The sequence below is a fragment of the Eretmochelys imbricata genome, chromosome 8, assembly GCF_965152235.1.
Source record: "Eretmochelys imbricata isolate rEreImb1 chromosome 8, rEreImb1.hap1, whole genome shotgun sequence".
NCBI classification, from domain to species: Eukaryota; Metazoa; Chordata; order Testudines; family Cheloniidae; genus Eretmochelys; species Eretmochelys imbricata.
In genome coordinates, this window is record NC_135579.1 from 78,638,139 (window position 1) to 78,653,212 (window position 15,074).

General features: G+C 40.8%; 1 protein-coding gene across 1 annotated transcript in view; it reads left to right on the forward strand.

Moving 5' to 3' along the window:
- Window positions 1-15,074, forward strand: part of COL24A1 (collagen type XXIV alpha 1 chain) — a 248,411-nt gene that overhangs the window by 38,344 nt on the left and 194,993 nt on the right. Inside the window, exon 5 of the mRNA XM_077825362.1 lies at window positions 1,902-3,217. Within this exon, the coding sequence (XP_077681488.1) occupies window positions 1,902-3,217 (1,316 nt within the window). The remainder of the gene's footprint in view (window positions 1-1,901; window positions 3,218-15,074) is intronic.

The following is a 15,074-nucleotide window of genomic DNA, read 5'->3' on the forward strand; positions in this document are numbered from 1 at the left end:
ACTTCCCCAAGGTACAAAGTATTCCACCCGTTGTCCTTGGAATGGCCGCTACCACCACCAAACTAATACTGGTTACTGGGGAAGAGCTGTTTGGACGCGTCCTTCCCCCCAAAATACTTCCCAAAACCCTGCACCCCACTTCCTGGACAAGGTTTGGTAAAAAGCCTCACCAATTTGCATAGGTGACCACAGACCCAAACCCTTGGATCTGAGAACAATGAAAAAGCATTCAGTTTTTTACAAGAAGACTTTTAATAGAAAATAGAAGTAAATAGAAATAAAGAAATCCCCCCTGTAAAATCAGGATGGTAGATATCTTACAGGGTAATTAGATTCAAAAACATAGAGAACCCCTCTAGGCAAAACCTTAAGTTACAAAAAAGATACACAGACAGAAATAGTTATTCTATTCAGCACAATTCCTTTCTCAGCCATTTAAAGAAATCATAATCTAACACATACCTAGCTAGATTACTTACTAAAAGCTCTAAGACTCCATTCCTGGTCTATCCCTGGCAAAGACCAGCATACAGACAGACACAGACCCTTTGTTTCTCTCCCTCCTCCCAGCTTTTGAAAGTATCTTGTCTCCTCATTGGTCATTTTGGTCAGGTGCCAGCGAGGTTACCTTTAGCTTCTTAACCCTTTACAGGTGAGAGGAGCTTTCCCCTGGCCAGGAGGAATTTCAAAGGGGTTTACCCTTCTCCTTATATTTATGACAGGCACCCTGATGGAATGGCAGCAGCACTCCTCCTCATGTACCAAATGCAGCATATCCACAATACACTCAATATCTCTGCTGTCAGGCTTACCTCTCTGCCTAACCTGAGGTTCCCTTATGGTACTTGGTGAGCTGTTGCTGTGCTAATATGCTGGTGGTCCCTCTTTAAACAAAATTCTACCTTGTGTTTTCAATAATGTTATTTATGCCACAGGGTAAAGCATTGTAGCATGGGTGGTTAACAGAAAAAAGTGCAGCATGTTTTGTCTAATTTAAAATAAGTATTTAAAAGTTAGGTGCTGTGGTGGTATGTAAGTAATACATGACCTTTTGCCAGCTTGAAAGTGGAAGATTGGTAGTGAGCATGTGAATTTAGAGTAAGTGGGGATTCTGCTTTAAGTCTATTGGAAAACGGAGAGAGGACAGGAATTCGGAATTGTTCCATTTTGTAAATTAGCTGCTCCATGTTTTAAGTTTTGGGAGCTTATTAGAGTGTAGAGTGCTATGAGGGTGTTCTCACCAAGTTGTAATCCCACTGTAGTACTGGGAATAAATTTACATGGACAGTTCTCAATCTCCATATTATACAGCAGCAGGAGTTATGTCTCGGGTGAGTCCTTGGCAAAATGCCTGCAGTGGGGCCATTCTATCACAAAGCCAGGGGAGTGTAGGAGGCCAGAACCAAAGTGGAAGCAAGGGTACTCTCTGCTTCAATTCCTGTCAAATTTGGGAGTGGGACTTTTGTGGAGAGGGCAACTCCCCTCCCCCATAGGATGATATTGTGCATGGGGTGGGGAGGGTGTCTCTATGAAGGAATCATCACATAGATTCCTCCCCTCATAGCACCTCCTGTGGGTGAACCAAGTGAGAAGACAAGCTGGGTCTTAGTTTTTAAAAGACAAGTTGGGGATTGTTTTGTTCATCAGTTTAGCTGACTTTAGTCAGCTTTCTGCTCTCCATTTATATCACTGACTGATGCATCTTCCTCTGGGATTTAGTGACCTAATAGTATACAGTACATTCATTCTGTGAAATATAATTTTATTCAGATGCTGGTATTGATATTAGGGTGTGTGTGTGTGTGTGTGTCTACATGCTATATATGCATATATATCAATTTATGAACATATGAATGAAGTAAAACAATAATACACCCCCCCCCTTTTTGTTTCTTTTGCAGGCATAGATGTTCTTCATCAGTTAGGCCTTGGTGGGAAAGACATACAACATCCATCAGCAGTGTCTACAATGCCCTTGTCATCTGTTCCGTTACCTCAGGGGGTTCGCTTAACAGCATCAGGCGTTGTTTTAACCAGAGATGCACACATTGAATCCCCTATCACTCAAGTCATACCATCAAGTCTAGGGAATCAGTTCACATTATTGATTGGGCTACACTCTTATAGAGTAAACAATGCTTTTCTTTTCAGTATTAGGGACAAAAACAGACTGCAGTTTGGTGTACAGTTGCTACCAAAGAAGGTAGTGGTATATATTGGAGGGAAGCAGTCTGTATATTTTGATTACAGTATTCATGATGAACAATGGCATTCATTTGCTATTGACATTAGAGACAAGACAGTCTCAATGTTTGCTGAGTGTGGAAAGAAATATTACAGCAGGGAAACACTTTCTAAAGTACAGATATTTGATTTGGATGGTTTGTTTACCTTAGGACGGATGAACTCTCAGTCTGTCAGCTTTGAAGGAGTAATATGTCAACTGGATATTATCCCCTCTGCACAAGCCTCTGCAAACTATTGTAAATACGTAAAACAGCAGTGTCGCCAAGCTGAAACATACCGATCTTTGCCAGCACCTCCCGACACATCAGCTGGGGTGTCTGTAAACTTTCCAAGCAAACAGTTTGGTGACAACACCCAATCTGAACATAAATCATTTTATACACAGAAAGAAGCATTAAACCTTCCTATTAACAACACTGCACCAATCCATACCCTACCAGAATCCTTGGCGTTAAGAACTGTTACTCCATCAGAGCTTGCAAAATCTGAACCTCAGTCCACAACAATTAGACCTGAAGCCAGTGTCCAGGAAAACTTTAGTCTGTCAATTCATCAACAGGGCTTGAGCAAAAAGAGGAATGGCAGCAAAAAAAAACTGGGATCACCTCAAAATAGTTCAGATAATGCCACAGAAGATGCAGGTGGAAAAAGTGAGCTCCCCCTCATTTCTTCTGTAAAACAGAGTAAGATCAAAGATATGAAAACACAGGTAAAGGCCAAGCAGCTTTTAGATGAACCCCTGGAAATTCAGCAAATCTTGAACACAACACTATACAGGGCTACTGTAGACCTGTCTTTGGATAATCAGCTCAATCCATGGGAGGAAGGTGCATTTGATGCTGATGAGACTTATGCTGCAGAAAACGGTTATGAAATTGATGTTGAAAGTTACAATTATGATTATGAAGATCTTAACAAAGTGTTTGAAATGGAGAATTCAAGAGGGCCAAAAGGAGAAACTGGACCTCCAGTAAGTTGTCTTTATTATAAACATTAATATACTACAGCAACACACATTTAACAGAAGGGTCTGAAATAAGCCCTGAAAAGTATGTCAAAACTGAGACAGAAACTTCTTAATGTACTGTATAAATGTATGGTTGCCATAAGATGTGCTGTCCAGAATGTAATTTTGGCATAAATGTATTTTTTTATACACTGACAGAGTACGAAGACACTCAGTTCTGGTAAAATGATAAACAAACCAGATACGTTGCCTTTTTTATTTGAAATGCAGCAAGATATTTATAATTGCACTAGATATAAATAGCTACTTAATAAAATTATAGGGTTAATGCATACAGTACATAAGTGTTAAGACTAAAGCATGACAAGAATGGATAAAATGAACCAAAGAAAATAAATGAATTTATTATCAGAATGATATAAGATTCTCAGATGAGCAGCACTCTTAGGGTATGTCTACACTGCAGTTAGACACCTATGGCTGGCCCATGCCAGCTGACTTTGGCTAAGGGGCTGTTTAGTTGCAGTGTAGCTGTTGGGCTCAGGCTGCAGCCTGAGCTCTGGACCCTCCCATCTTGCAGGGTCCTGGATCCCAGGCTCCAGCCTGAGCCTGAATGTCTGCACCACAGTTAAACAGCCCCTTAGTCCAAGTCCCGCGAGCCCAAGTCAGCTGGCATAGGCCAGCCACAGGGTTTTAATTGCAGTGTAAACATATGCTTAGAGGTTATAATCACATGATGTATCATGTTATCATGTTATAATCACATAATCACAAACCAGTTTATTCAGGTAGAAAATATTTGCATGAGACAGAGCACAAAATCTAAATCAGAAATGCCATTCCTGTGGGATCTGAATATAACCATATATTTAGAGCATTTTGACATTAATTAAAATTCTAATTATTGAGGCCACTCTGTAGCCCAAGCCCCCAGGGCAGGGGTTCCCAAACTTGGTTCACGACTTGTTCAGGATAAGCCCCTGGTGGGCCGCGAGATGCCTTGTTTACCTGAGCGTCCGCAGGTACAGCTGCTCGCAGCTCCCATTGGCCAGGAATGGCAAACCGCAGCCACTGGGAGCTGTGAGTGGCCGTACCTGCGGATGCTCAGGTAAACAAAGCATCTCGCAGCCCGCCGGGGGCTTGCCCTGGACAAGCCACGAACCAAGTTCAGGAACCCCTGCCCTAGCCAGCCCTCCAGGCATTAAAGATTAATCTTTAAAGATTATGTCATGTGATGAAACCTCCAGGAATATGTCCAACCAAAACTGACAACTCTAATAGGGCACCAGTAGTGTGTTAGAGGTACTGTGACTGGGAGGTAAGTTCTCTAGGTGCATCAACAGCTGGCCTTGTAGGCGCTAGCCCTGGTGGGTTCCAGTAACAACCTAGATACATGGCCAAGGGAAAGGTTATTTTACTAGGGCTAGTGGGAAAGGGAAAGGTTGCAAATATCCGTGGTACAGAAGCTTAAACAGTTACAGTTCAAAGTAAGCAATAGTGGTTCTTGATTGGGTGGGCCCCTGGGGGCAGTCTAATTGAGAGTCAGGGCTCTTCATGCCTGGTGCTGGGATTGCCCTCTCCAGTCCAGTTTCTATACCAAGAAAATAGGGGCTTGCAGCTTTCCAAACCAGGCTCAGTTCATGTCTCTTATTGAGGCCCCTTCGCACTGTCTCCATGCCCAGCTGCTGCTTCCCCTTCAGTCCACACAGACCTGCACCCTCTGTAATGTCCAGCACTCTTAGCCTGTTCCACATGCGGCTCTGCGTCTGTTCCTGCCTCCAGTTTCTCTCCAACTCTCTGCTTGCCACAGGTCACTGCCTCAGCTTCCCTGCCTCCTTGTTTCCATACCGCTGCCCTACACTACAGGCTGAGCCCAGTCACTACCTTACCTGGGCAGGAGAAAGGGAAGTGCTGTGGGGAGGGGGCTGATGGGAGTTGCAGTCCCTTGCTTTGCAGTTCCATCACAAAATGCATGTAATTAATTATTGTGATAAGCAACTTCAGAAATGTATGAAAATGCATGTTTGTATTTCTTTAATGTGAACTTAATTGTCTTCTTATTTTATATGTGCAATATCCAAACACCTTCCTAATATATGCAGATAGAAACTAATTCATGTGAGATTGCAGGCTGACTAGAATGTTTCCCAGCATGCTTAACTTGAATAATACGATAGCTGATTCTTATTTGAGTTTCTGGTTGAGGTCCAGAAACCATAGCATGGAGTAGATAATTCCACTTGTGCTCCTCTGTGTGTTTGTGGTTATTACTGGAAAGTTATTTGATATATGTCAGACAGCCTCTAATATGTTTGAATATGTCCATAAATTTAGTGTGTGTATTCTCTCTCAGCTCAGCAGACATCTTTTCAGAAAACTAGTCATCAGCAACTAAAAATCCTATCTAAGAGCCCAATTTCTATTTTAAACAAGATCCAGATGCTAAGGACTAGAGAGACAATTGAGAAACGATGTGTTAAAAAACTAATTTAAAGATAATCCATGAGTGATCTTGCTTGCTTGCCCTGCATATGATGCCAGTCCTTCATTTTGTTGTTTTTGCCCTTTGTAACAATATTTCTATAGTTATATCATTAAGTCCTTGGCTGTCATCAAGATGTCGTTAATTGTTGTCTTTAAAGATGAGGATATTTTATAACCACCAATAGATTGTGTTGAATTGGAAAGGATAATGCAAAAATTGCATGACAAGATTTCAGTCAGTCAGAAAAATCAAATCTGTTCTTTCACAAATAGCACTGAAATATTCATGGGACATATTATTATTTATTCTTGATACTACAATAGCACTGGGGGCCTCAACCAGAATCAGGGCCCCCTTGTGCTTGGTGCTGTTCATACATGTAGTAGGAGACAGTCTGTGATTCAGAGGTCTTGTAATCTAAATAGACAAGACAGACAAAGGAAATGTTAATATCCCCGCTTTATAGACGGTGACCTGGAAAATGCAGAAAAATTAAGGGTCTGATCTAGCAAAACACTTAGGCATGAGCTTAACTTAAGCATGTGAGTACTCCTATTGAAATAAATGAGACCACTTGCATGCTTAAAGTTAAATGTGCTTGGGAATGGATCACTTGATGATTACCTGTTCTGTTCATTCCCTCTGGGGCACCTGGCATTGGCTACTGTCAGAGGATGGGATGCTGGGCTGGATGGTCCTTTGGTCTGACCCAGTGTGGCCAGTCTTACATTTTTATGTTCTTTGTTGGGTCATAGATCCTAAGTATCTTACTCAAGGTAACCCAGAGGGAATCTGTGAAAGAGCCAGGAATTTAGCCTAGGTCTCCTGAGTTCCAGTCCAATGCCTTCACCACAAGACCTTCCTCCTGAAGGGATCATAGCCTTCTCTACAATAAGTTTTTGGAGGCATGCAGCCTGTAAATCCAGAAGAACACAGGGACTGCCACTCTGATTGGCCCCTATTCCATGGGGAATGTTCTTTGCTCCCTCTCTGAGTCTTGTACACTTCTGGAGGAGCCAGTGATAGTCTGGTTCTTATCTATTCAGTCACATCACTCCGTTTCCTCACTAAGTCTGCTCCCTTGAACAGTAATTCACCTCCAAACCAACACTTGAATAGATTCATGTAAGCCCCACCCCTAAAATCTCATCACTGGAAAACCGGAGGAAGCAGCAGCAAAGAACTTTCAAAGTTCCCTCACAGTAAGAAAATGCTGACGAGACATGGAAAAAAAATATTTTTTTCATTATGTCATGGCTGGTTTGAACCTTTTTTCGAGGATTCAACACAGAAATAATTTTTAATCTATTAGAGTTGACAAGCAATAACTCGCTTTTGTGGTTTGCAAACTCCTCAGCTTTGCTTTAGCTTTATAATCATCCACCCTAACCAACTCTTGCCTAGTATAATTAGGGCCCCTGTATTCCATGATCCCACAGCTATGGAATTCACCCTTTGCTACCGAAATTTAAGCTTTAATTTATGGACAGCGTATGGTTAGGCACCCTTTTCTTTAGTATTTATTATAAATCTCAATAAATGCATAAGTGCTAGTGGGTTTTTTTATGTATGATTGAAAAAATCCCCTTCCAAATATGAGTGAGTGCAGATTGGAGGACTGTTGTCTTCCTGACTAAGAACTGTCTCATTCACCTCAGTGGGCTGTTGTATTGCAGTAACCTGTGTGGGCCTCAGTCATGGACCAGGACCCCATTGTGTTAGGCACTGTACAAACATAGAAGAAAAAGATGGTCCCTCCCCCAAAGAGGCTGTTGACTTGAAACATAAATATGACAATATAAGTAAATGTCATCATTTTTAACTGTTCCACTGTTGGTCATTTTAATGGAAACTGAGCTAATGTGCTTATTGCACAATTGTAAGTCACCTACCTTGACTTTCCAAATACCCCATGTCTTCAGTTTCAAAAACCTCCATCCTCATCTCTTCCAGTTTATTGGAAATTTAGGGCCAGAATACTATCAGCAGAATCTAATAGCAAAATCAATAATGGAAGATGTACTGTAATTATGTATTATTTATTCTCATACTTAATTAAACAAAGCTTAAATTTTTGAATTTCCGTGAAGATGTGACAATTTCCAGTTCACTGCACTGGCTTGTGTTAGAAACCAGGGGATTTTGCTGTAAAACTTGGATCTGGTACATGATGCCTTGCATACAGTCCTCTGATGTTAATGGTATCACTGTAGCAATCCTGGAAATTCTAGCCTGCCTAATTCACCATGGAAGAGATTTCCAGAACTGAAGGAGAAGGAGACCAGTCACACAATTGATTGGATACCCTCTCATTGTGGTTCATGATGCACTTCCATGCAATTTGTAGGGAGAAGTGTTTGCCATTATTTTTGGCTGGAAGTTTTGAAAATGAAGTGGCATAATAATAATTCTACATAATGCTGAAAGATTCTTTTATTTCAGGACTATACATTGCTTTATCAGCACTTAGGTGTTTTACAAGATTGGCTAGAAGGCAGAGTTGAAATCAAACATGAATATGAATTCAGGGATTTCGAGCAATCAAATTTTTTAATTGCTCCGCTCCAGCTCCACTCCGGCACCAATAGTGACTGCTCCAGCTCCGCTCCGACTCTGCTCCACGCTCCGATTCAAATTAATTTTTAACTAAATAGAAAAGTGCATACTGTAATTTTGAAAAAAACATTATTTTTATTCAGACTTTTAAAACAATTTAAATTTCATCAACAATGATACAAACTGGAATCATTCATAATTCATTCTGTAAAACATTATTGCAGCAATCAAGTTGTCTTTCATAGCCTGCCACAAATCATTTAAAATTAACTTTAAAGCCGAAAACAGTCGTTCTACACTAGCTTGAGTTGTTGGCATGCTCGAAGCAATTCTACAGGCAGCCTGAATGCAGTGTGGGTAGCTGTAAATGGCCTCAAAAACAGACCTAACTTTTAGCCTACCAGTAGACTCCATCATGTCTTCCCCAAACCTTCCCGAAACTTTCTCTCGAATAATGCTTCACTACAATTATGAATCGCAGAAACTCGCCGGTGTCTTTCTTGTTTATCCAATTCCTTTTCAAAGGCATCATCTTCTGAAGAATTGGTGCTTGAATTATCTCCATTTCCCTGTGATGGTTGAAGACGTCTCAGGGATGGATGCTCGAACAAGTTCAGAGTGGAGACGGAAGTTTGAGAACAGCCTGCTATTTCTGAAGCGTATGAACTTTCCGAAACCGCAAATTCGATTGTTGATGACTCCTTTTGTTGTGTTTCGTTTTCTTCAACCTCTTTTGCAGAGTTCAAATGTAGCAATAGATTTTGTTTTTCGAGTCGAGCAATATCAAGGAGCCCTTCCTTTGCCTTTGGTATTTCCCTTGAGGTAAGAAGAATCCGATACCATGGGTCAACATAAACTCCAGCAAGGAAATTAATATTGTCAAAAAGCTTCTCTTCACGTTTCCACATGGAGGATAGAATTCCTTCTGCTATTTGTCCACCATTTTCTTGCAAGAATTTTGACAGTTTTCGCCATTCCTTCATTAAAACTCCCGGGGTTACATCGACAGCTTGAAGATTCACGGTTGTTTGGTTTGGCTTTGCCAAGAGGTCTCGCAGGTTCTTTACTTTGTCCCATTCAGCTTTTGTTAACTTGAATTCTCTTGTTCCAGCAGCAGCCACTTGTTCATAGTAAGATTGAAAAACAAGAAGCCGATCAATCATCGCAAATGTTGAACCCCAGCGAGTCACAGTATCCAGTGATTGAGTTACCCCATGTAGATCAAGCAGAACACTTCGAATACTTGGAGTTCGTAGTTTGACAACGACTTGTCAAATTTTTGCCAGAAATTTCTTCGCATGTTCTTTGTTCAGTCCATCCAAGATCGCCAACTGAAGAGTGTGAATACCACACCTCATCAGTTGGACTTTTGAGCCATCCTCATGAAGCCATGTTGGAAGTATGAGGCTAGGGTCATTACCCCATTGCACAGCAGCATCCATGTTGAGTTCGATTTCATCCATTCCTTTAGTTTCTTCATCAGGCAAAATAGCTTCAGTTCTCTCCACTTCCCTGTTCTCAGAGGTAGAAATGGTTTCATTGTCCTCACTGAAATTTTTGATGGCACGCGTCATGTTTGCTGCATTGTCAACGCAGATGCTCAGCACTTGCATTTCACTGATCCCAAATTTTTCTAAAATAGCTTTTACTTGACTTTTCATGTACAACAAATTGTGACGCCCTTCAGTGTCGATTATGTCCAAGGTTTTTACCACAGCTTTATCTTTTCCTTCTTCATAGTACTGAGCATTGATTGCAAGGAAATTTCTGTTTCCACATCCGCATCCATTTTCAGGTAGCACAATTTTTGCTCCAAAGCTTTCTTGAGCTCTTCGCAACCAGACTCAGTTGTGCTGACAACTAAATGATGAACCGCATCATGCCCTGTCGAACGCCAAGCTGCTGACCCATTTCACCTGCAATTTTTTGGAATCCTTTGTTCTTTAGCCTGAAGTTAGTGAGCAGTGTTGAACTCAAGCAAACCATTTCCATCAGCCCTTCACGGAAAGTATTGGCATCCATGGTGACTGTAACCTTTGAGGACTTCAAATATGAGTCAGGTTTTGTTTGCTCAATTTTGGGTTTCTTTTCAGATGAAGCTCCGCAAAAAAATCTTTTCTACAGGAGTTTTCAAAGAGCCAGATGGACGTCGTTTAGCTGCGTCAGCTTTCTGTTTTGCCTCATCTTCCTGGTCCTTTTTTGTAACCAGAGCCACATAGTTTTCAGGATGGTTATGTTTTACATGCCGCCAAAGGTTGAAACTTTTCACTGCACTTGCTTCACTTTCTTGAAGCTACATGGTTTGAGCTCACCATTCACTTCCTTTTCCACCTTGCACGTTGCTGATTTCTTCTTTGCTTTTCCCAAAAGCTCAAATTTGGGCTTTTCAAATTCAAAAGTAAAGACGTCGTTGAGATCCTTTTCCGTAAATCAGCTATCAATCATGGGAGGCAGATTTGATTTTTTTGTTGAAGCTATGGCCAAATCTTCTTGTGCTGCTACTGCATCCATATGTTTCTTGTTATGATCTTCGAAAAGCAATGAACAAAAGCATTACATTTTTTAATAATGTAGCTGCTTGTGATATCTTAACCACTTAAGGTACTTTGAATTTATTTTGGATTTTCTGGACAAAAATGATCACATTTTCTTTTTATACAAAAATATTACTAAAGTATATTTTAATATTTTAACAGGTTTCTTGCAGTTTTAATGAAGTAAGAAGCATTTTAATGTACAAAATTAATATAAATTTTTATTTATAAATTGCAAGTTTTTCTTACGAAATTTTGCGGTAAAAATATTCAAAATATTTTCCAAGTTTTTAATTAATATCTCAAAAATGCTTTAATATAGATATATCAGTGAAATTTGGTATGTGCCATAGCATTAATACGTGCTATCGCTGTTCTACAATATTAATTGTTGGGAAATAACGAGGCTACACGTTACAAAGTTGAAAATAAACTTTAACGGGAAAGCAGATTCAAATTGCAAGCACAGTCCTTTTAGTAAAGAGAGCAGATTTTCAGAAATATGTTTTTGCTTCATCAGCCTGAATAGATTATACAAGATAGAGCAAATAACAGGTTCTATCTTGTATAATGTTTCCAGAAAAAAAAAACTGGAGCAGTGGAGCAGTCAAGATTTTCTGTGCAAAATCTCCCAGCTCTGGGCAAAAACCTGCAGCTCCACTGCTCTGCGCTCCAGCTCCAGGCTCCGCTCCAAAGCCCTGTATGAATTCATTCACTTCTTAATTCTTCATTAAAAGGAAATGGTAGTGACTCATTCCAACACCTTATTAAGAGAGAGAATCCTATCATTACTCTGCACATCAAACTTCCATTAAAGTCAGTAGAATTTCTGTGTGCTGAACTGTAACTGGACCAGCATCCAGGATCTGATGTTGCAAATGCCAGCTACTGAGTATAATACTTACTACTGTGGAACTACACCTGATATTAAGCACTATGGGTCTGGTTCTGCACTGTAGCACTCAATCACGAAACTTCCCATTGGGACCTATGTATCATAGTAATACCCAGATCTGGCAAATGGCTCTGCAGGTACACCTCTGTGTCCATGAGGAGCTGTATTGAAGTCAGGGGACTCATGAGGGTGCAGGAGTTTGCCCTCATGAAGTCATTGGGGCCCGAGTGCTTGCAGGATTGCCCCCTAATTATTTGTGACTTTTGTAGTATTCCTCAACATCTGAAGGAAGCTTTCACTGTTTTTAGGTGCACAGTAAACTCAAGCATTAATTAGAAACATGCATGAGGAAAATATACAAGAATTACTGTTATTATACCATTCCTATTAAACCAATTTATTATTTTAAATTTGCATCTGTAGTACCATTTAGAAGATAATGTACAATTATTATGTTGTTTGATGTACCAAACAATGATTTGGTTCATCATATAAAATGTAATATGCTATGCAGTTGTTTAATGATTAATTACAGTTTACAATTATTGGATGAAAGACTATTGAAACAAACCACCAATTTCCCTGGTTTGGGGACATATCAGATTGACTCTGGAATTATTGACTTAGTGACTTCTGTTGGTTGTGTAGAAGCTCTTCGGAGTCTTTGTGTAGTGTGACAAAGTTCCTCCTCTACCTTGGTGGGTCTTGCGCTTATTGGCGGATTTGCTCGCCTTGGAGCTTCACGGCAGCCCTCAGTTTGGCCGTTTTCGTGAACCCACAGTCCAGGTCAACTCCTCCTGTGTCTGACCTGGAGTTGAGAGGTTTGGGGGGAACCCGGACCTGCCCTCTACTCTGGGTTCCAGCCCAGGGCCCTGTGGAATGCAGCTGTCTAGAATGCCTCCTGGAACAGCTGTGTGACAGCTACAACTCCCTGGGCTACTTCCCCATGGCCTCCTCCCAACACCTTCTTTATCCTCACCATAGGACCTTCCTCCTGGTGTCTGATAATGGTTGTACTCCTCAGTCCTCCAACAGTCCACATTCTCACTCTTAGCGCCTCTTGCTCCCAGCTCCTTACACACGCACCACAAACTGAAGTGAGCTCCTTTTTAAAACCCAGGTGCCCTGATTAGCCTGCCTTAATTGATTCTAGCAGCTTCTTGATTGGCTGCAGGTGTTCTAATCAGCCTGTCTGTCTTAATTGTCTCCAGAAGGTTTCTGATTGTTCTGGAACCTTCCCTGTTACCTTACTCAGGGAAAAAGGACCTACTTAACCTGGGGCTAATATATCTGCCTTCTATTACTCTCCTGTAGCCATCTGGCCTGACCCTGTCACAGTAGGTATCTAGAACTAACTTTCTCTGTCAGTATAAAAACAGAAGAAATCAGTTGGTTTGAAGCTGTAACTATTGTAACTACTTCCACAGGCTGTAGAATTCTGTGCAGTGGTGTAACTTCTTGCGAATAATTGAAAAACAATGATCAGCAATTCTCCAGTGGTCTCCACCAAATATACAATCAATTAAGTAGTTGCTTTAGCTAAACAGGGGCATCAGTTTCCTAATACTGCTCTGCTGTCAATTTGAAGTAGCAGCAGTTCAATTAATTCAATTAAGGAGTGTTTCTATTAATAACTTAACCAACTGTCTAAACTGTTGGTGTAATATGCTAGCAATGTTTGCCTGAAACACACTACCCTAGTAGCCAGTGATTATGTTGAGAAAGGTTTAAGTGGCATCTGCTGACTCAAGTAGGCAGGTGGCTCATTGTCCACCTGGATGTAAGATAGGCAGTAGTAACTATTTAGAGAGAAGCTCGGTGCAGGGCAGAGGGTGTGTGAGCAGTTCTGAGGTAGGAACATTACGGGGGAGGTTTATATTTACACATCTTTATAAAGATTCTGGCTACTTAGTGCAAGGTTCTAGGGATTGCTGGCCGTTGGTTTTGTCGTAAGGGTGACATCCATAGACCAGATCTTTATGCCCTATGAAGAAAAATTCATTCTTTTTATAGCATTATACCATTCATTGTCCTTAGACCAATAAAAACAATTACTCATTAATTCATAAGTTGCCTAGTGCATAGCACATAGGTGCTATACAAAAGGCAAAATAAAATGAAAAAGAAATCTTAAAAAATTAGAAGCCAAACAGGCCGAAATACACATCCAACTGCACCAAACAAATCTGGAACAAGGCTCACGTAGAGATGTAAATATGCATTAATATTTTCATAAGGGGAAAATAGGGATTCCAGCTATCAAAACACTTTATTTTAAAGCAAATGTAATCAGTATCTGAAATAGGGTGTAGAAAGAGCTTCACATTACAATTAAAAAAGCAATGTACCATAACTTCAAAATATTTTATTTGTCCACCTTTTATGAAGAAATATAGTTGACTCTTTCTTTTGTGTAGCCCCAGGATAACTTTCTGTGCATGGTGCATCTTCTAGTTTCAGTGATTCAAAAAGGAAAGAATAGGAAACAGTTCCTCCAGATGTAACAAGATGCGGAAACTCCAGGCTTTTTTTAGTTATATTTTTGGAACTCTTCCTCAACAAGAATGCCAGGTCAAGCTCTGTGTGTCTGTCTGCTGTTTTTTTATTCTTGGAAGTGAAATGCACTCAAATGCCTTGTTTGTGCTAGAGAAATTTGGCATGCTAACCAGTGCTTGTGTGATGGCTGCTATTTTGGCTGACTCATCAGGGTGTGAACTGGGAACTTAAAGAGCTAAAAATATGAGCTGCTACAGCATGAGCTATAGAGCCAAGGGCCTATAGCAGCCACTGTAACAGACTCACATCCTCCTCAGATCAGGCACAGAGGAGAACCTGTAACATACACTCACCAGTGGGTCATGGCTGGTCCCTGTAGCATGCCTATAATGCACCATTTGTCCACACCTACAAATATTCCTAACAGTCCACAGGCAACCACATTAGCACTAAACTTGCTTTAGGCAAGGTTAAACACCCTGTTGACCTCCACCATGCCAACCTCTACCTGTACAATGCCAGGGTGTATGAAGGTTGATATAATTGTAGTCCTGACTGCACACAGTTGTCTTTCTACTGTGTCACAGTGCACCAGTCGCTACTTAAATGGCCTTCTTGGTCTACCCTCTTCACTTCGTGGGGGTTACATTTGCTGGAAACCTACTACCTGTACAATTAGCATTGTATATGCCAAAGGGAATTAAGGGGGCTTGACCTCTTGTCCTACTATTCCTCTGTACCCCCAGAAAGCCCATTGAGGTCTCCCTGAAGCCACTATCTGCATTCAATTTGTCTGTCATTGGCTGATAGTCAGTGTTGGCTTCTGTGCCAGTGAAGTTATCCTTCTATTTCAAAGGGAACTGATATTCATTTTTCCTAAGATTTAACATTTTA